At 40.5% G+C, this 24,505-nt stretch overlaps 2 protein-coding genes across 5 annotated transcripts in view; one reads left to right on the top strand and one right to left on the bottom strand.

The window, feature by feature from the left end:
• Positions 1-1,444: 1,444 nt before the first annotated feature.
• Positions 1,445-24,505, bottom strand: part of LOC306826727 (protein zyg-11 homolog) — a 28,194-nt gene continuing 5,133 nt past the window's right edge. The window contains exons 1-14 of one of the 4 annotated variants that reach the window (XM_079348222.1): positions 16,430-16,485; positions 8,066-8,234; positions 6,663-7,450; positions 6,326-6,466; positions 5,138-5,314; positions 4,818-4,882; positions 4,439-4,538; positions 4,154-4,204; positions 3,581-3,742; positions 3,427-3,474; positions 2,899-3,099; positions 2,759-2,811; positions 2,291-2,388; positions 1,445-1,944 (exon numbers count right to left, since the gene is read on the bottom strand). In XM_079348222.1, coding sequence (XP_079204348.1) covers positions 1,751-1,944; positions 2,291-2,388; positions 2,759-2,811; positions 2,899-3,099; positions 3,427-3,474; positions 3,581-3,742; positions 4,154-4,204; positions 4,439-4,538; positions 4,818-4,882; positions 5,138-5,314; positions 6,326-6,466; positions 6,663-7,450; positions 8,066-8,138 — 2,151 coding nt within the window. In that variant the 5' untranslated portion in view covers positions 8,139-8,234; positions 16,430-16,485 and the 3' untranslated portion in view covers positions 1,445-1,750. Of the gene's footprint in view, positions 1,945-2,290; positions 2,389-2,758; positions 2,812-2,898; positions 3,100-3,426; positions 3,475-3,580; positions 3,743-4,153; positions 4,205-4,438; positions 4,539-4,817; positions 4,883-5,137; positions 5,315-6,325; positions 6,467-6,662; positions 7,451-8,065; positions 8,235-9,270; positions 9,509-16,429; positions 16,486-24,505 lie in introns of those variants that run through there. The other 3 variants (XM_079348219.1, XM_079348221.1, XM_079348220.1) reach the window with 3 other exon arrangements.
• Positions 11,337-23,505, top strand: angptl1b (angiopoietin-like 1b). The gene is made up of 5 exons (XM_079348223.1): positions 11,337-11,569; positions 16,258-17,090; positions 19,580-19,773; positions 20,858-21,128; positions 22,485-23,505. Exons 2-5 carry the CDS (start codon positions 16,295-16,297, stop codon positions 22,670-22,672), a joined length of 1,449 nt encoding a protein of 482 aa, XP_079204349.1. The 5' UTR covers positions 11,337-11,569; positions 16,258-16,294; the 3' UTR covers positions 22,673-23,505.

Raw genomic sequence — 24,505 nt, 5'->3', positions numbered from 1 at the left:
CTGAGATTTGGATTTTTATAGTTTTTGCTTTGTTTAGATTCAACAATTACATTTTTAGTTTTAGGAGTGCTTACAGTTTAATTTAATCTTTTAACAAGGATATGCTAACTTTCTCCCCATCTAATTACAATCAGTAATGTTAGGCAAAGCTAACATACTGCTAGCTCCAGCTACTTGATTAAGTCTTTTTTTTTTTTTTTTTTTAAACCTTAATGTATAGAGTAGACTGTAATAGATTGTGGCCAACATTTTCTGGCACATTACTATTCAAATGGTGTTTATAATAGCCTACTTATTTTTTTTTGTAAAAATAATTGATGTTAATGAGTGGGCTTTTGTGGTGCTGGTAGGTGAATTTTGTTACCTTTGGTTGGAGCTAGCCCTTTTCCCTGTTTAGGCTTTGTGTTAAACTTAAGCTAACTAGTGGCTAGCTAACTGCACATTGTCTGCCCCGAGCAAGAGAAAACAAGCAAAATGTAAAGTTGCTCTTCAAGTTCTAACCCTCTTTATTTTCCCTGTTGTTTCTTTGACTTCAATTCATTGTTTGCCTCCGGTTCACATATCACTATAATATTGATAAACTCATTGACCCAAAAACTGAAACTCAACACCTGATTATAGCGATGTACACCACCATTACCCTTTGGCTCTTTTGTTCATCTTACCTCCTTGCATGCTCTAGTTTTCCACACACACACACGCACAACCAACACTAGTAGAAATTAACCATGCAGGCTGTTGGATGACCTACAGCCTCTGCAAAGCGGTAGAATCTTCCCACACTTCTCTTGAACTTCTCACGGTAGCATCAGACCATGCTCACTATAGAGCACTTGACCTTTAACCCCACAGTGTAAAATGTGTTTAGGGGTTGAAGCAGTCGTTAAATGCTGACCCTGGATCAGTTTACACAGCTCTTTTGTAAGGTTTATTCTGTAGCTCCCACAAGCGTGCAAAGCCATATCCTGTCAGAACCCTTTGAATTCATTCAGGGGGTTTAAATATGTGAATTAAGGGGATATGACACTTAAAAGTTGAATGTGTCAGTAGAACTCAAATATTCATGTGAGGTTGTTAATCCACTTTTCAAAAGGAATTATTAATAGACCAATTTAGAATAGACTGAGGATGCCTACGAGCAGTTCTGTCTTCCAGCTGTGTTACATAAAATATAATGAATTCAACATCTGAGGGAGAGGAGAGATGACTTATTTTAGAGCATGACTGATTTATAATGAAGCCCTCAGTACAGACCATGGACTGCAGGTACAGACAGATAACCCAAGCAGATACAAATTGCTGTGGTATCCTGCTTATTATGAATGATCTCTAATCTAAACATAAAATTATCGAACATTTTACACATCGGATCTGTAGGGTTGAACAGCCCTGCAGCTACAGAACCAAAGCACCCTCTAGTGACAGGTTGTGGTTCTATGCAACATTTATACAGACGCTTCAGTTTATTAAGTATGATATGAAAAGGTCAAACATTTACAGATTGCACAGAAACATTAGTTTGACAAAAATATCTTTCCATCTGTTTCTAAAGGATTTCTAGATAGATAGATAGATAGATAGATAGATACTTTATTGATCCCGAGGGAAATTCAAGTAAACAGTTCAAGTTTGTACTTCCTATACAACATATACAGTAAATTGTTAATTGTATCAACCTTTAATTGCAAGAGGATCAATAAACTGTCTGTTACTCAATATCGTGTTTCAGACTTAACTCAAATACAGTAAATCAGTCCCCGCTGTCGTGACTTTCAGGGCACGATGTGCTTGTGTTAGGGCCTGTATGGCTTAGGTGCTGCTCTACCATATGAAGGATGCTGTTTGAGAGCACTTTAATGTCACTGTGTGTGTCGGAGTGTGCAGCCAAAGCCTTCAGAAGTTCAGTCACGCCCTCCTGCTCCAGCATGCTCCTGTAATGTGAAGCTAGAGGATAGAGAGAAGACGTGATAAGAACACGGGGGAGGAAGGAAGGCTTATATACTTTGATCCACCTGCTCATGAATACTCCAGGAAAGCTTGTATGTATGTGTTTAACACTGCATATAATAATATTTAATATTTGTCAGGAATGTAAAATGATGACAACAGAATTATACAAGAACTACATGTATATAAAAAAAAACTTATAGTAACAGATAGTGTTGTAATACACACAAAGTTTTTTGTGACAAACGTATCTAAATTTGCTGGCCCCTTAAAGTGCGGGATGTGTGTTTTCTTATGTCAAATCTACTCCCAGTATCTCTGGTGGTCTGTGTGTGGGTCTTACTGTTTTGACTGCAGACCAGATGTATGGCCCAGACTGCCCACAGCTGCACGCCTGAGGGCTGACAGGTCTGCAGCAATCGAAGAAACGGACTGAATGACCTGTAATGAGGAACATGAGGAAGCAAAAAAGGAACTAGAATAAGAACTTTTTTTAATGTCTTTTGTTTGTCTACCAGACAAATAATATGCTTATTAGCAATCCTGGCACCTCAGTAGTTCAACAAAAAATATATTATATCCAGGTAAAACTGTGATAAATCTACATGGTGTTTCAAATTCAAACTATTCAGTTGTTATATATAAAATGAGCAACAACTCTGTTAAGACTCTAAAGAGAAAATGTAGGTTTTTTTCTCGATCAGATAAGATCAATTTGAATGGTTGGATTTTTTTTGAACAGGGAGGATGAATGCATTTGAAATAACTTAAGCTTTCTTTAAAATTTTGCCAACGTTTCTGTTTGCTTCACCTGTAAGAGACCATCTCTCTATTCAGTTGGGTCCATGTCATTATGGATGCATGCTGCAAAGAAAGAAAGAAGCATTTAAAAGAGCCAAACATAAATTCAACTTTCCTTAAACTGCTTCACGCACGCGCGCGCACACACACCAGCTGCCGCAGTACTGTGCAACGAAGCTCATCATCCAGGGTCCAGGCCTCAGGTCTGGAGACGAGGTGTGCCAGGATCCCTCCTGCAAAGTAGCGGACCCCCAACTCCACCTGGGAGTCCTGCAGCAGGCTGAGGATGTGCTCCAGCAACTCCTCCTCCATCAGGTCAGACTTTAACTCGTCCACCTCTGCTATGTTATTCTACAAAACAGCCAGGAAGATGACAGCAGTGATGACAGCAATAATAATGTTGAATGTAACTTGGCAGAAAGATGATACTGCCAATGGGGAAACAGGGACTGTCTTACGTCAGATCGCCTGCAGATGGATTAAATTTGATTCCTATTGGTTAAACATTTAGGAAGGCTTGAGGGGAAAATGAAAATATTTGTCAAAACGCTTATCAGATTTAGATTTATGATGTCGCAGCCTGACTGTTGGAAGGATTGCCAAAGGAAAATGGGTTTAAGTGAGATCAAGCAAACAAGAACAGGCTGAACCTTAAAAAAACACACACAGGGAACCCACCAGGAGTCCGAGCACTTTCTGCTGAATTGAAGGTTCAGTGTAGTAGGACTGCAACGAAAAAAAAATAAATTAAAAAAAAGACAGGAACAATGTCTGTGACCCTCTGTTCTCTTTTAAAGTATTTATCAGTGTGATATTATTCCTGGACATCTACCTCCAGAACCTCCTCGTACAGCTCCAGGCCCTGGCACTCGATGAAATTGCGAGAAGCAGTGGGCATCTCATCAGTCAGGTTCCAAAGAGCACTAAGGGCAAACTTCAGAGTGGAGTCCACCACTCCCACCATGGCTTTCTGCTGCACGATCGCCAGCAGCTGCTGTGATACACACATGAGAGAGCAGAGGAATGATGGAGAGAAAGGGGAAAAAATGAATAAAAAATAAACGTCCTTTGGCAGTAGTGGATCAAATTGTTTACATATCAATAAGAGGAGCCAGACATACAATAAGTGGAAATATGTTAGGAAGAAAGAGAAGCCTGATTGCATAAACAAAGAGTGAAATAGAGATAGTGATTCCGTAAACTGAGAAGGGCGAGTGCTTGAGAAATGAGGTGACAAAGACAGCGAGTGAATGAGAACACAGAGTGAGAAGGTAATGGAAATATAAAGCTGGGGAGGAAGACAAAGGGAGAACTAGAAATACACTCATGCATATTTAGTGCTAATCCAGGGATGTTGTGTAATTTTGCAATGAAATGCTCTAAAAAAAATAAAATGTAAAAATACCTTCATAATGAAGACGTCTTTTGCCAGCTTAGCTGTCTCCTCTGTGGACAACTACAATACAAAACACATACATGAGAGCGCCTTTGAATCCTGCACATTTTCCAAAATGTCAAACTGAATTTTATCGCCCTACTTATCTGGACTGCATGACTAGCTGCTAAGACTAGTGTCACAGGAGCACAGGAGGGGACGGAGGCATGAAGGCTCTTAACAGTTTGGACTAACAGGTGTTATGCTATTTTCCCTTCAGCGCACTAATGCACAGTAAGTGAGCAGAGTCTTGACCTTGGCCACCAGAATGGAGATGACAGCCACAGCCATCCTCTGGAGGGTCGGGTCCTCGAGGCTGCTCAGCCAGTTAATCACCAGCGTGGCGGATAAATACCTGAACCATGATCACAGCGCGGACATGAGGAGCACAGTATTACAAAAATATACCAGAGATGTACAGACAGGCTTTGAGAAATCCAGCTTCAGGTCTGCAATTTCACATCTGGGGGAGCTATTTCTTTTGGAATTTAGATTTCAAGACTGAATGTATTTTAGCTGGGTCACAATTTGTTGGAAAAAACATTGTAATGTCACTCTGTGTGCACTGATTATCTTGGCTACTGCTTTGCAGAGGGCTCATGCATTATTTTATAATAGAAGTAGGATTAGTTACTTGTCAAAAGGGACATCCTGGAGGATGTATTCACTGCACAATGCTAGCAGACAGTTCTTTTGCACCTGGAGGAATGAAAAAAAGTTTGTATTTAAGAAACATCTGTTTAAGAAAATACAGTATCAGGCAACATTATAAGGTATTTCAAAATAACAGAAAATATTGTGTGAAAGTGGAAGAATGGGAGCTTCGGATTGGGAACAACCAAATGCAGCAAATAAGGGTTACGTTGTAGGAGGTCAGAGTCCTCCCATTTTGCTGTGGAGCTCCATGATGTCATTATGGATCTGTAATCAGATACACCGAGTGTACCCACTGACCTGTTGGTGATGGGGGAAGGTCTTCATGGAGTGCAGCAGCTGGGTGGCAGTGCAGCTGATCAGGCTGACAGGCATGGCCTCAGCCAGGTCCTGAGTGGTCAGGTTGAACACACACGCTGTCGCCACCAGGTGGACATGCAGGGAGGTGGGGTGGCTCTGCATCCCATTTAGCACCAACTACAGGAACAACAACTGATACAGTCATGTGACTCCGAACAGGAAAGTGTTTGTTTTTTTTGTGATTGTTGCTGATTGCTTCTCCGAGGGAGCTGAAAACACAGCAGGATATTCTCCGGAGAATTCACCTCGAGCCAACGGTGGATAGAGACCACTACAATCTCTGTGTAGGCGTGCGCGTCATTAAACGGCTGCGCTATGTTTTCTGTTCACCAGTATGTTGTTCTCGGCTCTTTTGTGGATGTTGCAACACATAGCATTGACATAAAGGCAGATAATCTCATTTAAGAAGTTTATAGCGGACATTGTTGCTTTAACAGCATTGCTTTTTTTACGTCACGTCTTACCTCAAGAGACCCCCCCCCAAAACACACCCACCACCACCACAACCACCTCCTGTCTGTAAGGTGCACATCTGAACAGCAAGGTCAGGAGAATAGCCATGTATTATTTGAAAACAGCTACTGTGAATATTAGCTGTGGAAAAATGTACAAATTAAACATAGTAGTCTGTGAATATTTGAGTGACTTTGGGTATTAAAAATGAGCTATATGGAAAGGGTCAATCTTTATCCTGATGTTCTGCTTTTGTAGCTTTTATAGAGGCATCACTGTCCATTTCAGTCAGTCACAGGGGTACAGTGTAATTATTGAACTATAATTCTGGTGGCTTGGAAACATGGTATTTATTTAATAGATAGTCCACCTTATATTACATTATTACCTTATATTTATTGTCCATAAACTATATATCAAATGGCTAAGACAAGTGCATGTAGTGACAATGAAGAAACAAAGGTCCAGAGGGGAAACCATCACAAGAACAACAGTAAAATACTGAAGTGTCAGTTTAACCCTGAATCCAAATGACACAATCTGTTCTGAATCCTTACGTTATGGACAAATCTGAGCAGTTACTCTCTTTGTGGGTCAAAACAAATGAAGATGTGTTGTAATTAGTTGCAATTATCCTTTGAGAATAATGTTTAAAGACATCGTTCACCATATTACCTGAAGCATATCTGGCCGTGGTTTGTCGATGTCAGTGATTAGATTGTGGAGATTGACGAGGGCCTCTCGGATGAAACACTCTCGCTCTCTGTAGCGTCTCAGGGCCTCACACACCTGGTTCTCGTTAGCCTCTCCGGTTACCTGAACACACACAGCGCATCAGCACTTAGACAGACAGGAAATGCAGCAAGCATTTTCAGCATTTACACAAACAGCCTCAAGTAAAACACAAATGGGAAACATGCGCCAGAGTCTAGCTTTCATCTCTTCGCGAAACATTTTCCGGTGTTGTGACATGTCACAAACATCAACCAGAATGCCAACGCTGTATACTTACTTTGAGGTTCTTCTGTGAGGAAAGGATGTCACAGGAACTAGCCCCAGTGGCTAACAGGCCCAAGAAGACCAATCCACTCCTGGCCTGCACAAATGCCCTGATTGCCGGTTCCATGACTTTCCTCCGTCCTGAGATATCAAGAGAGACAAGGGACGGAAGGACCTGGGGACTCCCCTCAAGCAGCTGCCTAACTGTTTCATCCCTCCCGTCACTGACATCCACAGTTAAATGATCATCTGAAAAGTCCAGATGCCTGAGTGCATGAAGCTGGCTGAGGATGGACAGCGACCTGGCGGGCGACGTGACCAGCAGCCGCAGCTTGTGTGCAATAAAAGATTTCAGGGTGTTCTTGCAAATAAGGAGAGCAGTAAGCTGTGTTACTAAACTACAAGAGACGTCCAGACTCTCCAGCTGAGGGAGAGCGCAGATATCCTCAAAGGCGGCATCCTTCAGGTCCGTGTTGGCAAGGTTGACTGTCCTCAAGCCCCGCAGAGAGCTGAAACCAACATGTTCATCCTCCCCCAGAGACTCCCAGTCCAGATGTAGTCCACAGAGGGTCAGCCTCTGCAGGCTGGATCTGCACTCGGGGTTTGAGGCCAGACTTGAAACTATATTAGCTCCAGTGAGACCACCGGAGACCCATGAGGCGTCAAGTTCCTGGAGCCGGTGAGGGCAGAGGGTCAGACGAAAAGCTTCTGCAGACACTGAACAGAAGCGGATAAAAGCTCGGCGAAGACGGAGCTCTTTTGAGTTTCGGAAAATGCCAACAGTTGTGTCATTCAGTATTCCTTGGAGAAAAAAGAAAACAGGGACACGTGGTTGGAAAATGTAGCCTCGGTTTAGCCGAATTTGTACTTGTGGAAGCGACTTTTCAAATCATCTTCGCCTGGCATAGCACACTGAGGACTATTATGTCATATGATGATAGGGTTATTTAAGGATGATAGAGCTACCTGTGTTTATACAGGGCTGTGAGCTTGCAAAAAACCCTAAACAATGGTCACGATCTGTCATTAAGCATCCCTCTTTTGCCCACATTCACTAAAACATATACGTTACTTTGAGAGTAGTTAGCACTTTAGATGTTGCACTTTGTCATCTCTTTGAATTAAACTCCAACAATTTGCCTCGACTAACAACGTCCCTGAGAGGGCTCTCTTCCCCCAAGTGGTGACACGGCTAACGGTTTGCGAGTTAAGGATTCACGTGTATAAAAACATGTGTGAGCCTCAGAGTGAAACTATAAACAGGCTAAAGGAAGCCCAGTCCCATACCGTATGAACAAACATCCAAAAACAATAAGCTCAGAAAGAGTTTGAATTCACTCCTTTTAAGAAAGGCGTTACTTATTGATATTAAGGTAGGATGTATGTTTTTGAGGTTTTATCTTCCCCCCAGCCTACCTTTAGCAGCCATATTTTGCAGTAACTGATCAGCCATCTCCTGTGGGAAGAGTGGGGCCCAGATGAGGCACATAGAGCCATCTGCTCGCCTTCTGCACAGAGCGTCCAGGCTGCGGCACACCTGAGCCAGGCAGAGGTCACTCAGGGCCCCAGGGCCCTCAGTCTCATCCTGCAAAAAATAAAATCAATAGGTAATCAAGGGACCTGCAAAGTAATGCTTAATTTAGCAGCTTGTCACTTGAAAGGGTAGATCCTTTTTAATGAATGGACAATCTTTGCAAAATAACTTTAAATCAATAAAGTTAAACAAAAGGCTTTTGGGGAAAAAACTAATCTTCAGGATTAGCTGATGGTTCATAAATGTGATGACTTGAAAAGAGTATGTTAAAACCTAATCTTTGAGTAATTTACCAAACAGATCATCTGAACCTGAGCCTATTTGTCTTCCCACATGATTCAGGAACCACAGACCTTTTCAATTTAATTCAATTCAAAAAAACTTTATTTGTCCCCGGGGGGGCAATTCAAGGGCACACAGAGCAGCAAATAACAAATACTAAAACATAAAACATTTAACCAATCAACAAAGAATTAAGTGTCAAAGAAGAATAAGTGTCAAGGGTGTTAGTACAGGTTAGAATACAATCACAGAGTTAGAAACGAAGAACAGCAGAGAGTAAAGTGTCGAGATGTTAGTACAAGTTTAAAAAAACAACAACAGGTCACAGAGTTAGATTCAGAGGAAAGCGACCAGTGAGATGTAAAAGGGCATGCATGCAGACCTGGCACAAAATGTGCTTGGTGCATTGTCCATGTAAAATAAACTTGTAAACTTAATTATGCATTACAATCTTCACATGTATTTTGGCTGTTTTTTATTTGTGTTTTGATAACTGCATTAAAAGCACATTTAAGCCCTGACAGTTGTCTGGAAGGCTTCCTCTTCAGGGGCTCAGCAGACACAGGATCTGTCACACTGTAGGAGGCTAATTTTATCCTCAACAAATGAGTGACTGCACACAAGTAAAGCTCGTTTAAATCACCTAATCCTCCTGCTCTGTAGGGCAAACTGGACAAGAGCAGTTGCTTCTTCATCGCTGTTTGTATACTAATGCGTTTGTCAATGACACACAAAGTTCATGAAAGTTAAAACACCAGAAGCCTACAATTCAAAAGACTACAGAGAGGGAAGGAGATAAACTCACCATGGCACGCTTGAAAAGTAAACAGACGTCAAAAAAAACGAAAATGGGGGGGAGGGGAAAGAAGCACGTTGTTCAGCTGATCTTTTTTTTTTTTTTTAACTAAAATACGTTATTACTTTAAATCCGTTTCTTATCATTTAGTCAAAGAAAAACAACAAATCTACTGCTTTGATTTTCAGTTGCTTCTGCAACTAATGGTATCAACTGTCACGAGATAAGCGCATCCGATTGGTCAGTTAACGTGACGTCACTAACTATGTTTACTGTCTGTGATTGGATGGTCTGTTTGCGAGTTTATTCAGTTAACACTGATCTACCTATGTTTGCTGTAAAACATTACACCGTATGCATGTGCTTGTTCTTCTATAGATTGACTTATCTAATATAAAAGTGCACCTGTGTGATCGAGGTGGTAATAAACCATAATAGCCACAAGGAGGGGCTGACTATGAGCTGGATTTAACAATTATTCAATGAGAAAGCCTGCCATTTCAGTAACCCACTAAAATAAATAGCCTAGGTCCTTATTTCTAATCCCCAAACGTCTCAGAAACATTACAATGGAAAATACCATCCTTAAAGATCTAGGTTTGACCTTTCAAAGACAGGGGGCAAAAAAACAACAACAAAAAAGGCCCCTCATATCTACATGAAACAAGTGCAAAAGGCCTTAGCAAGTGGAAGGTTATACAGTCCAAATCAGGGTCGAAATAAAGCATTCCCTATCCTATTAGGAAACAAGTCCTATTAAAATGGAAGTGCTAATGAGTGATTATATTTTGCGTTTTACCATAAACATTGTTTATTATTAGTATTCCACAACAAAAAGTAAAATCATCAAATTTAAAAATTGTCAGAAGAAAACAACATTTTTGTGTGAAATGCATATTGGCCTTAGAATTGTGATGCCCTTGGCATTTTGAGCCCAACCCACATGTTAGGAAACCCTAACACAATAGCAGGGCTTGTTTAATGTGCTACATATCCAGATAACGATATCCAGGCATGGTTTGAATTAGCACATAATGTATTTTGATAGCTTCTTTCAGGGACAGCTTCCTCTACACATGTTCTTCCATACATAATTTATTTAAATTGCATGACCATTATAAACAACCGACCACCTAGGAGACACACTCTCCACACAAACACATGTTCTCATACGTGTACATGTCTCTCTCTCACACACACACACACACACACACACACACACACACACACACACACACACACACACACACGCACACACACACACACACACACACACACACACACACACGCACACACACACACACACACACACACACACACACACACATTCACACCCACATTATCAGTGCCCTGCCTCCAGTGCTTATAAGTAAATAGTCCTCCCACATACTGAGTTATTTCTCCCCACGCAGAGATTCCCCATGCATCAAAGCCTGTGCTTCCTCCTCCATCCAAAACATTTAGCTGAGGGGTGTTCTTTTTGTCTGCTAAACCCCTCTGCTTATTGTCCTCATAACCAAATAAACACAGCTGCCAATAGCTTTTGGACAGCCGCAAGAGACACACATATCCCATATTTGGAGCAAACGCAGGAGTAGTGCGCACACTCAAAACAAATCTCTCATTATTATGCTTGAGCTGGAATCACCAGATTCATTCAGTCATTAGATTTAAACGGATGGGAAACAGCTTTATGATGAAGAATAAGCCAACTATAAGGAATTTTTGTCCTAAATGAAACTGACAGAAGTTTGTGAGGGGAGAAGAAAAAGGAGTGTTTATTCGGATGTCAGCAATCTTTGCAAATCTAAGCGACAAATAGCCGGTGGGAAGCAAAACCACTTAAAAAAAACAAAAAAAACCTGAGGAGAGTGAAATGATTACAGCTTGACTGATTTTGAGTGTCCTCCAAACTCTTGATGACCCTCAGCCAATCTGATCTCCCTCTGACTTTTTGGGAAAATAAAGGATTCTCGAAAAGGAGGAGTCTCTTTTGTGTTTCTTGACTTTACACAACATCAGGCAAGGAAGGCAGGGCCAAGCATTCCCTCTGCTGCAAAACTCTCACTATCAACCTTCCTCTCTCTGTGTGTTTAGACCACCCTCTGCTGTTCTCTTAGTGGACGGGGTTTTGCTTGTGCCATAGCTGCACGCTGGCCTTCATTCTCAAGGAGAGCAGCGGCTGAGGGAGACTTGGAATGAGAGGAGGAGAATGGAGAGTGTAAATCTGTGTATGAAACACAACTGAGGCACCAAACTGGGACTTATACCTGCACCTCCTGGACCACTGACTGAACTCACTACACAGGTAAGAAGTTTAATCTGACAATTGTTTTTGTGTTTTACTTATAAAGGTCTTTGAAGTGCTGAAAGTTAACATTTACTGAATGGAAAGTTGCAATTTCAAGAATAACTGTCAACATTTGATTTAAAAGGCAACTTGACTTGGTTGAAGGACTTTCAAGACCCCAAACTGGACTTGGTTAAACCTGGTATAATTCGGTATTTAAAACCTTTAACCAAGTCCATTTGCTTGTCTTTTTTTTTTGTTTATCAAGTTTTGAATTACTATGACTTGGATGACTGAGAGACTACACAGACAAAGAACAATGATGTTTGATTTAAATTCTTTGTAGAAGTGGAGTCCTCTAGACATCCATGTGTCCTTGAAAGAACCATGGAACGACTTAACTGAACTTAAATTGATTCATATATCCATGTGGTGTAAACCCCCTGTCCATTCCCTGTACAAACTGGGTCATGAATCATATCCTCCCCTCAGAAGACAGAAATCATCAGTGGCACCATTAAAAAAATGATTGGCTAATTGGTACAGTCCCGAAAAATCTGCTGACCAGGAGCAAAAGCCGCAAGAAAGTTGCTTTCCAATTCATTTTATTTTTGTACCATATTGTTGAAATAAAGTTGGAGAGAAAATAAGGAAAGCATCTGTATTCCCTGGGATAACCTTTTCGAGGGTTTATATGCCAAATAAAATCTCTTAAAGAGGAGCATACCAGCAGACAGAAAGATCTCAACACTTAAAGTTACTGGGCCATTGGCAGTGTCCTCCTGTTCCTCATTGGATGGGAAAATCTGCCACCGCAAAGTTTGACCTGTCTGGTACCAAGGACTGAATTAATCTAAATGGAGTGGCTGGATCTGGTCAGATCTGGCTCTGAGTAAGTAAAAGAGGAAAATACTCTTTTTTGTCAGTAAGAAAAAAAAACATAGCTGCTGTGGTTGACTTGATGAAGACCAGCCGGGTGTGAACGACGGAGAGGAACCTGGCTGCAAAAACTGCCGATGAGATTCACAGCCGTGGCTGAGAAGCCTCTGTGTAAACACTGTCACTCCTGTCAGACCGGGCCCTGTGAGATTCATATTGTGTGGCTGGAGACTTGCAGACGGGCCAAATAGCTGAGATGAAAGTATTGAAGGGGGATGACCTGTGATTAAGGAAAGACAGTGAAAAGTCCTTTCTTGGTAATAATAACAGACAGACAGTGCCAAGGTGTTCCTGAGCTCTGACACATGGCCCATTTTCCTTAAAGCGCGTTAAGTTTGTCTTTGCCCTCAGATGGTTTATAATCTGAAACAAAACAAACTGCTGACTCTTAAATAAAAGGCTTCAAGGCATTTTCTCTGCTGCTGAACTTCCAAGCCAGTTATTAAGCACTAAAGTTGGCTCAAGTCTTTTTTTTTTTATTGTCAAGAAGTCATTTTTCTTCAAGAAACAATGAAAACCATAATAGTTTATATTTCTCTTCAGACTATTTGTCTTTGACAACAAGAGAGGGATACTACTGTGCTTCAGCAGCAGTTTGAGTTTAGGTAATGCTCTTGGATCCTATCAGCAGACTCTTCAGTGCAACTAAACATCAAGACGAGACCACAGGAATGACTCAGTGCCTCTGCTGTCTCTGTATTGGACTCATTTATCTTTGCTTCATTGCCATTTGTTAAAGTCCTCTGCAGATTTGTTTTGATGAGCTCCTATGTGCATTCGATCATATTGTGTGCTGAAGTGTTAGATGAAGGTTACTCAGCCTCCTTGGCCACATACAGCAGACTGCCTTCTGGTTGGATTTGGCCCAGCTGCCAAAATCAGCCTCAGGTTGGCTCCCGTCTATCTCCACTTCTCCATCCAAGCCTGGCTATTGAATGTACAAGGAGGGACCTTCACTTAGCATGCATTTTCGAACATCACCAACCCCCCCCCCCCCCCCCCCCCCCCCCCCTCCATTCCACTGGTTTTGCTGTCAAAACCAATAAGATCAAATGCTAAGCTTCCTTTCCAAAAATAGAGTCTAGAGAACATTACTCATAAATAAGGGAATCCTGCTCCCCTTCTGCTCCCCCCAAAAACGAAACCTTTTTCTCCTCATACCAGCAAGGCAGAAATGTCACATGTTAGAATGAGTCAGAAGAACCAAGGATTAATTCTGGATTAATTCTGCCTGATTTTTTTTTTTTTTACCATATTTCTCATTACTGACATACAGTTGTACACCTTCTTTATAATTAATGAATAACACAATAAATTATTACGCAAATAGTGCCAAATTACCCAGGACAATTCACATGATGCAGGTCCTTCTTCTTTCTCTTTGTATTATGATTAAAGGGAACCCAACATTCAATCAGCATGAGCAAGCACTTGTGAACAGAGGCAAGAAAATGAACTTCATTTGAAGAGGCAGAATCAGACTCTTTGGAGAACAGAAGTCTCACGCAACCAGCCAACAAAAGCTTAGTTATGCTATTCCTTAAAAGGACATTTCCAGTGCAATCCATGGCAACATTAACTCAATTGTACCAAATATTTTTCAATTTTTGGTCAGACTCCGAGGTTTTTGGAGGTTAATTCTCCACACGTGCCAGGGCAGGTCCACTGAAACACTATAGGGGAGGTTCATGGAAGGTCTGAGCAAGGAGATCCACAAAAATATGAAAAACAACCCCCCCTCACTCTCATACACACCCAGACACCTGATACAGACATGGGCCATAATGAAAGAGAAGCCATGAGGGAATGTATTGAAAATACTGTTTAAGTTATGATAACAGATTTGTGGTGGGCGGGTGGCACAGCTCCACCACTTACTCCACCACAGGCGTACAAGAAAGTGCATCTTGCCAAGAGCTGCACTCAATGTGATTCCAGCTGTGCTTCTTCCATAGTCTGCTAGCTTTCACTTCAAATTTCCATGCTCGTTTACATCAGCACGAAGCAGGACTCTTGTGTTGATTCTTGACTGGAAGCCCTCTCACCATGCAAAATGTAGGATTTGCATGCCCAGTGCTTTTGTTGGATTATATCAGATTAGAGTGGGGAATGGAAAACATCTGGTAGGAAATTGGACAAAAAGTACAAAATGAGTTGCAAACTTCTTTGTAAGTACTTGGCCCCAAATTAAAAACTAAGCCTAGTGATTTTCTGTATTTTATTAGTGTTGAGGCCAAAAAAAGGGTTGTATCCAACAATGACTTGATCCTAACAATTATTGTTTGTGTTGTCAGGGCTAAGTTTTTTAATATCAACAGTACAGTTAATTCAAAAATCCCTAAAAAAAATAACTATAAGATAAAGCATTTCACTTGTGCCTTTGTTGTGAAAAACATAGAAACTGTGCATTGATTTTAGTCAATTCTGACCTTGTTCTGTCAGTGCGTCCCATTAAATAATATATAATTCGTTTGATGAATATAGTCATCAACAAATGGATAATCATCCTATCTTTCAGTATTGTTTATAGATGTGCAGTTGTTTAGGAAATTAGCTGTGCTTTTGTATCATCATTAAAGGCTACATACATGCATGCAGCTGTATTGCAGGTATTGTTACCATTTTAGTTGCCATAGATTAACATGCTAACTAGGTATGTTTGTATTAACTAATTGACTGCAATTGATCAAGGTCTGAAATTAAGGCACTAATATTTTTTTTAATCACGACTAATCGCATGCTATTATGTCCCTTCAGACGCACAGTCTTTGCAGTGTCTCTCTGCAGTAACAGTAAAGGACCAATGACCCTGCTGCATCTCTGAATGTCTGATTTCAATTTTGGAAAGTTTCCCAGCTCAGTTTTTTTTAAATTATATATACTTTACGAATACTTAATTAATCCCTGAGGGGGAAATTCAGGTTCACACTCTGTTATTTTAGAGACATGCTTCTCACACACAAGCCTGAATCACACACATGCACAAGCAGGACCTGTGGACATGAATTTATGAAGAGGTGTCAGAGTGCAGCAGCAGCCCCCACTGAGTGCCCCCTGAGCAGGTAGGGGTTCGGTGCCTTGCTCAAGTAAAGTACAAAAAAAAAAAAAAGCCCCTCGACAGACCCTCCGGTTCCCAACCGCATGTTACAGTAGACAAAAGTAGTAATAAAAAGTAGTAATCACCTTATGACATCAAATATTTCACTTTTACCATCCTCTTTAGCTATTTACATCCCAAGAGCCCAAGTGTAAGGAAATACAATTATGAACCTCATAGGGACCTTAAAGGGATACTTCACCCATTTGCATGAAGCTGTGTATCATTAGTAACATGGTAGTTGTGTTGAATGGTCATGAATCCAACTCTCATTTTACCCTGAGACGAGAAAAATGTGTTTTTCTTTGCTTGAAAGTTTTCTTCATGTGATTCAAAAAGCGTCATATTGCATCACATGAAGAAAACTTTCAAGCAAAGAAAAACATATTTTTCTCGTCTCAGGGCAAAATGAGGGCTGGATTCATGACCATTCAACACTACTACCATGTTTCTAATGATACACAGCTTCATGCAAATGGGTGAAGTATCCCTTTAAGTAAGAACTAATGGACCCAAAGTTGAGTATGAAAAACCTGCCAGAGATTAGAATTGACTAATTGTAGACTTGTACATTATGGCTTTTGGTCTTTCTAATAAATGTAATAAAACAAGTGTATACATATGATAACACAAACTTTAATGATCTAAACTTCTCATTTCTTTTCTATAGATCTTAAGCGTGTTGACTGATAAAAATAGGAGTAACCATGGGACCTGGAGCATGGAGTCTATTTATTCTCTTTGGTCTTTCTCTCTGGAGCCAAGCCTTCACCAAGCACCCCCTCCTCTCTCGGATACGAAGGGCTCCAGAAGCTAATGGAGAAAACAAGAAGTGCTCTTACACCTTTCTAGTCCCTGAGCAGAAGATCACAGGACCCATCTGCGCTGCCCGTGGTTATTCAGTGGACAAGGACCGAGTGACACGTCTGGATGTAGCTGGAGTGCGTGACCTCCTGTCAAAGCAGCGTCGAGAGATGGAGAATCTGAAGCTGGTGGTGGATGTGGACGGCAACATGGTGAATGAGATGAAGCTATTGAGGAAAGAGAGCAGGAACATGAACTCCAGAGTGACTCAACTCTACATGCAGCTTCTACACGAGATCATCAGGAAGAGGGACAACTCACTGGAGCTAGCACAGCTGGAGACACGCATCCTCAATGCAACATCGGAGTCACTCCGGTTGGCCTCCAGGTACAGGGAATTGGAGGCCAAATATGCTGCCCTGTCTGCTGTAGTGAACAACCAGTCAGTGCTGATTGGGGCATTAGAGGAGCGTTGTATGCAGGTGTATAACCAGAGGCATGAGCAGCCACCCGTCTTACCTCCAATGGTGCAGGTGGTGCCTGAGAACATACCTGTTAATGTGCCACGTTTCACCAATGAGATCCAGAGAGACAATACACAAAGATTTGCTCGCGAAAGGGGCTCTCGATCAGGGCCATCACCAACCGGTGGCACCCTGGAAGTTCAGAAACCATTGCAGAGAAACTTCAGCACTGAAGGTGAGTCATACGGTTGGATCGCCGATCCTTCCATCCACAAAAATAACATTTTACATCTATATTAGTAATTCAAGACTAAACTGTACTCTTTGTTAAATCATTTAGAGAAACCCAACATTAGTCCATCATGAGAGAGCACTACACCAGCAAGAACAAAATCTTGTTTTTTAGCAGTAGAGACCTTGAGCAATTCAGATTGCTCGAGAACAGCCATCTGGTGCAAATGTATATTTATGGCTAAAGCAGTCCTAAAAAAGTATTGACTTCTTTTTAAGTATTGTTTGTTTGTTTGATATTAAAAGTTTAAAGTCATTTTTGTGACTTAGTGAAGCTATACTTTGTCTTAACTATACAGAGTTCTGAAGTATGCTACCATTAGCAAGCTAACATTCTTCCCATACGCAAAGTTAATTAAAACGATTAATATGACATATTTTTATGTATCATTAGATGTTCAAACAATACATTTTAAAACCAAAACAAGCAAAGCAGACAACTTATCATTTTATACAATGATAGTGCCAGATGAATATCCAGAAGCTCACCGGAGTCACAATTTATTCACACTGAGTCATGAACTGGGAACCCATCCAATAAGTGTTGAGATGCTTCACTCAAATGTGTGTTGGTCCTGTAGATAAAGTCATTGGTCGCCATATAGGCATTCAACTTTGTATATAAAATGTAATGGCACTCTAATTATTAATTAACCATTGAGAAATGTAACCCCCAACTGCAGTTGTGGACTGACTTCACAACTGATCATCCATCCCTTCATCCATCTACTCAGTTATTTTCATGCATCTCTTTATTGACCTAGTTAAAAAATTCCTTAGCTTTCATGGTTAAATATATGGCAGTCAGGACTTTTCAGGCCAACCATAACAAAATAATAATCACTGAGTTATAAAACAGCTGCAGGTGGGCCAGTGGAGTTATTTTCAAAGGTTAAGGTTCTGCAAACTCAGCTGGAACTCTGCTCATCGCTCAACAAAAACAGCACAAACCAGAATGGAAATAAAAATGCTGTAACGTCTCAACCGAGTCAAGGGACTCAAAGCAAAGCAAAGAAAGACTGAACCAGTGCGATTTTGCTCATCAACAGAAATTCCTGACACATTTAGATCGCCCTTGCCCAAGAATAACAAAGTGTGTAGGATTTCAGTGCGGCTGTATATGAAAATGATCCTTCACAAGACTTTTCCATTGCATGTGAGATGCAGACAAAACCGGGCAGCCATGATAGTCTACCGCAAACCACAAAGTAGAGGCACTTTTGGTACACTTCATGTAGTGAATGGGCTTCCTTTACATTATTTTGATTATTAGCCCAGAGGGGGTTACTCCACCTTAAAGTAAACGCACAACTCCATGTGGTTTTAATTAAAAAACATGTAATGGGAATGTTGAATTACCTTGACAAAAAGCAGATGCTGGTCACACATATGGCGGGTTAACTTTTTTTGTTGTTTTACCTCAAATAAAAACAAGTTATTTCTTGCTGTACTGACGTAATTTGTTCCTGTATCTGCTGCTGTTTTTGAAAGACATTGTAAACATCTTTGCTGAAATACATAAAAGGGTTTTGAATTACTCTGCTTGTCTGGAATGGTTCTGTTTACTGTTTTCCCCCTTCTTATGAAGCTCTCAGACAGTGAGGTTGTTGGGGTAATTTCATATAAGTTACTGTCTCAGTCCCTTGGCAACAGAAGTGGCTAAGACTGCCCGAGCAAAATCACAGTGACTACATCTTAAGTCAATGCTTAATTAACTCCATATTCAGACTTTTGTTTAGACTTGGAGGAACTACAATCATTTCTATGCCAACTTTGCCACTGAAGTGTTCAAGCTGCAGCTAAGGTAGCCTAAAGCAAATCATAGCATACCAAGCTGAGTAAATATAACTTTACCTCTCTCCTGTATCTTAAAACCCATGCTGCACAAACATCTAAATAGTTAAGATGTGTTTAAATACAGAGAGATATAGGCATATTGAATGGAGGTATATAGTATAGAGTATATAGTATACATACCATTACCCTTTTTTTACCAACTAACATTTGGTGTCTACCAATCTACCATTAAAACCAATGCATTTTCTTGTGTAGGCTTTTTTCAAAGACAACATTTTGGCTTGGACCAAGATAAATGTGTATTCCCTCAGCCTACTCAGTCTTCTTGTATAATATTTGTTACTCGTTTGTTTTCCTGCTTTTTCAGTCTGTGACAACAGTGTCTTTTATGTAAAATTTGTTGTAGTCACATTATTGTCTCTGTGCTGGAAACAAAAAGTGGCTAAAACTCATTCAGTCACTGAATGATGTCATACAGTCATTCACTGTTTGATTTTTAATGGACAATACAAAACAAATAAAGTCAGATGAAGTACTCCTGCCCTCCAATATATCTTACGCAAACTTTAAACAAATACTTTCTACTGTCCCGTTTCCTAAGGTCTTTCTGCCTCTCTTATTTTTTATTTCCTTCAGGCCCGTTCAGAGATTGTTTCGATGCACAGGAAGCTGGCCAGATCACCAGCGGCATGTATCTGATCAAACCAGATGAAGCAGAGAGGCCAATGCAGGTCTGGTGTGAGCAGGATATCGACAATGGAGGCTGGACCGTCATCCAAAGCAGGAGAGACGGATCTGTCAACTTCTTTAGGAACTGGGAAAACTACAAGGTGAAGATAAAGCCACTTGTCTTGCGATGTCTGTCTTATTTTTCTCTCTCCTCTCCTGAGACACAAAGAACATTTCACCCAGGGTCAAAAGAGATATTGTTATATCACTTAATTAGTTGAACCTCACTTTCTCTTGAGTCTCACTCTGCACTTTCCATGTCTGCAATCCTTGTGTTTTCACTTACTATAAAATATAACACCCTGTCAGCAGCACTCTTTCTGAAGGTCATTTGGTTTGAGATTCCCATTATGAAAAATTAGATGCCCCACTAGGAAGGTATGTTCCACAGCTCAATCTAAGGGCATTTCTTTCCAAAACTGCTGCTACTACAGCGCCTTCCTGGATGGATGGCTGGTTGGCTTACTATACCACACCATATAGAGCCTCTCATCAAAGCTCTGTGAGAGTGAGATGGAGTATATATCACTGCTGGCAGCCTATGCGATCTGGGTTTCCATTCAGCCGGCCAGGTTTGTGCATGTGTAACTAGAAGCTAAATTGCTCTCTTCAACATTGATTTGCCTCTGCGCTCTCCAACAAAGCCACCACATGCTGCAGAGACGAGGCCATGGCTGAAACCCTACATCATTCATCATATGCTGGCTCACACGGCTTATCCACAATCACAAACCTCAACCAAGTGAAGTGTTCTGGACACTCATGCCAGACGTACATTAGATTGCTCGCGGTTATTCAACACTAAGGGACCAGGCCAGTTCCGCCATCAGCCCTGATCCAAGAGATCTGTGAGGTTTAAGCGAGAAACCAGAATCAGAAGACGGATGCTTATTTTCCTGCATGAACTCAACAACATGTCGTTTGTCGTCATTTCAAAAGCAGTGAGGCATTCTTTTGTCACAGTTTGTTTTTTCTTTTGAAGTTTTGTGAATGCATCTTGACCCTGGCTGAAACCTAACCAAAAAGAGACGTTCTCATTTATTCTGTCACAATCCTGCAGACTCATGCAAAACATGGTTTATGTTGCTGAACAATTATTGTCTTTCCAAACTCCTTAGACTCAACAACGTGTATTGTTATCCTTATTCTTTCCATAACTGTCCCTTTTATCTTCCTTTGACTCAGAGTGGCTTTGGCAACATAGACGGAGAGTACTGGCTCGGTCTGGAAGGTATATACAAACTGGGGAGGCAGGGGGACTACAAGCTGTTGGTGGAGCTTGAGGACTGGATGGACAAAAAGGTCTATGCTCAGTACAGCAGCTTCCATCTGGAGCCTGAAAGTGAAGGTTTCCGTCTACGCCTCGGCACCTACCAGGGCAATGCCGGGGACTCCCTCAGCAGCCACAATGGCAAACAGTTCACCACTCTAGATCGAGACAAGGATGGCTTCACAGGTATATGAGCATGGGGCTGCTATAAGGCTCATTTTTTGTTGAAATGATAAGCCTCCCAGACAAGTATCCTCATTCTGGATCTAAAATTTTCTTTATGGAGGGTTCTGGTTACATGTTTTTTTATGTTAAAATGGTATGTGTTTTATTTATATAGACATAACAGCATGGAAATATTCAGAAATATGCAGCTTTCCTGGCCATAAACAGAGAAATAAGGACTATCAGGATTCTTGTATCTCATAAAAGCCTCAAAACCAGGATCATAAACATGATGTCATTATTATGAGCTTGGAATTATAAGGTCCTACCTGAGAGCTTAGAAGTCTTCAGATATTATGTTTAAGGTTTTCACATTCTTTAAAGGAAAACTGTACACAAGAACACAATTCTTTTTTATTGGTCCACTCCAAAACAAGACACTCCTCTTCTATGACACACCTCAGTCTAGTAGAAAATTAAAATATGAACAAATATCTAAAATGGATCTTTTTCCAAGCTACTGTAGTGTATTGAAGACAGACCATTGTAAAGACTGACATCGATGCCCTCTGAAGCGGATAATTCAATTGTTCTAAACAAATACTGGTTGACCAAACGGAAGCTTATAAAGTGTTCAATATTGCCTCCGCTAGCTGTAACCAAAAAGATATCAAACAATGTGTGACAAACAGCTGTCAGTTTTAAATACATGTGTTCTTTAATGAGAAAATGTCATCTTTATGTCACTGGTATAAAAATGTGTGATTACATCTTATAGATTAAACATAAAAAAGTGCACGATGACACAATGTCACACAAATGGTTGCCGTACAACATACTCAAACAGTATAAGCTCAAACAAACTCGATGTGACGGTAGGTTTACTATTAGCATCTTACTAACTCATGTCCTCTTCTCATCAGAGGACTTCATCAGTCATGTTTTCCAATCCAAGCTATAGTGGACAATGGCACCAAAGTAGCACTGGTGTTGAGCCCTATAACACAATTTGACCACCATTGGATTGTCTGAATAGCAGGGACAGTTGAGTATAAAGTGTGAGCTTCTGTATCATATTTGAAAATTATAGCCAATCGAGTTCACATCTGGGAAATAATCACATATTTAAAATTGCATACTATGAATATGTGAGCACTACATACTCAATGTGAAGACATATTTGGTATAGTAGGAGAATATGTTGTATTGGACACAGCAATGATGATAACATGAGTTTACTTTTCCAGAGACTTAAAAATCATCATTGAATAATTTTAGATGCAACATTTTCTGTTGGTACGGTGATGTTCTCTGAACAAAGCTACAAATCTGTTGATGTATTTGCATTAATCACCCTTCCTGTCTATCACACAACAGGAAACTGTGCCCATTTCCATAAAGGAGGCTGGTGGTACAACGCTTGTGGCCAGGCCAACCTAAACGGTGTCTGGTACACCGGAGGAGTCTACCGCAGCAAATTTCAAGATGGGATGTTCTGGGCAGACTATGGTGGAGGCTTCTACTCCATGAAGGCTGTTCGTATGATGATCAGGCCCATAGACTGAGGAGATCCTGTACACCAGACTGGTCTCATGAAGAGCTATGAGGGCCAGCTCAAACATGAACCTTAATAACCTCTAATACTGACTTGAATTGCCTCATGTAAACAACAAAGACTCTATGTGAAGATTGTTCTCTGTGGATCTTAATATCAGAGAGATTTAGGGTATATTTTAACCACCGAAAACGTGTAATGAAGGGAAATAAGAATAATGACCAAAATCTTGCAGCTAAATAATGCAACATGTCTTTCTAATCAGAGACTTATACATGGTAACACTACAGAGAGGAGACATCACATCTTAATACAACTTCATTGTTGGCATTTCATAAAGAAGCTTTACCATCAAAGAATCTATAAGAAGCTCTTTCTTACTATAAGATACGCTTTTGGGCGGGAAACAACTATTCTATATTTAACTTTTTGTCCTTCCTGGAGGCTGAAAAATGAATGTAATTAATACCAATATAGCTTTATTTAAACAATATATCCACCTCCAGAATTGAGTAAAAAAACAAGGAGGAGTTGAAGGTACAGTACTGATTTTCTTCTTCTTCTGCCACATATATGACCTTTATAGTATATGGTTAAGTACTTTTGTGCAAATGCAGATGACCAGAAACCATAATTTATGTGTATAATTAACTTATCATAACATTGAAAAGGACCAGGTGTCCTGAGGGAACAGTAAATGATCCTACAGAAAGTAGACCTAATTTCCTCCACTGTATATGTGACAATCATTCTCACAGTGTGCCTGCACGGATGGAAATTGCTGTTATATGTTTTGCTCATTTTGCTGTTGATTAAATTTGAGTATGATTCTGTGAAAAACAAGCATTGTTGAGTTGTAAAAAAAATTGTGTGAGTGGTTTTCAAGCACGACAAAAATGCCGACAGAGCGTGTTGAGAGTTAGAAAAGGACAACGAGAAACACATTGCTGGACGCCAGGGTGGAGAGAGAAGAGGAGGGAGGGATGAACTCAGATGGAATTTGTCCAAATTTCCAAATTATTTTCCCCGCCTCTTCCTTTTCAATACATAGAAATTTACATTCTTTCCACATTAAAAGTGCTGAAACTGTATGTTTTTTGGAAAAACATCTTTCATTGAAAAAGTCAAGCATGCCTGCACTCTTTAATCGTAAGTATGGAGGGAGAGAAACGTCTTTGTGGGGAAACCCTCCCAGAGGAGAGGGGGAACATGGGGGGCGAGGGATTCATGTGGTGGGTAAGCTTTGAACAACAACACTACAACCAGCAGGCTTTAGTCTCCGAGACAAAAATAGTCTCTCCTTCTCTTTTTTTATTGACCACAATGCCCCTCACACCCATGTCTTTAGGAAACTTTATAAAGAAACTAAACACAAAACCAGGATACCGGTCAAACCCAGCTGGACATGAAAACATGTTTATGAACATGTAAAATAGCAGCTCTAATAAAAACAGCACTGCAATGTTAAAAAAACAGCAGTAAAAGCTGAAACCACTGAGTAACAGAACTTGGCAGAACAATATTACGCAAGAACCAATATTGCAAAGTCAATAAATAAAGGGACATTTAGGGTCACATCAGGAGTCATACCATCTTGTTTATTCAAATTTGAAGGAGCTCCTTTCATGTCCTGACTTACACTGTTTACTAATTCACAATTAGTGCATAACTTGTTATTTCTTTGTCTTTAGTTACATGCACATTCATCATTTGTCTTGTGGATATGAGTCATGAGGAGTAAAGCTGACACTGTAAGTTGTTTTGGATAGTGATGCCAAAGAACATTTCCAGCCCAAATAATGAAGCAACGTTGAGTTTGACAGAAACAAGAGTTAAGCTAAAT

The sequence above is a fragment of the Symphodus melops genome, assembly GCF_947650265.1.
Source record: "Symphodus melops genome assembly, chromosome: 7".
In the NCBI taxonomy this organism is placed as follows: Eukaryota; Metazoa; Chordata; class Actinopteri; order Labriformes; family Labridae; genus Symphodus; species Symphodus melops.
This window is presented reverse-complemented; position numbering and strand designations above follow the sequence as displayed.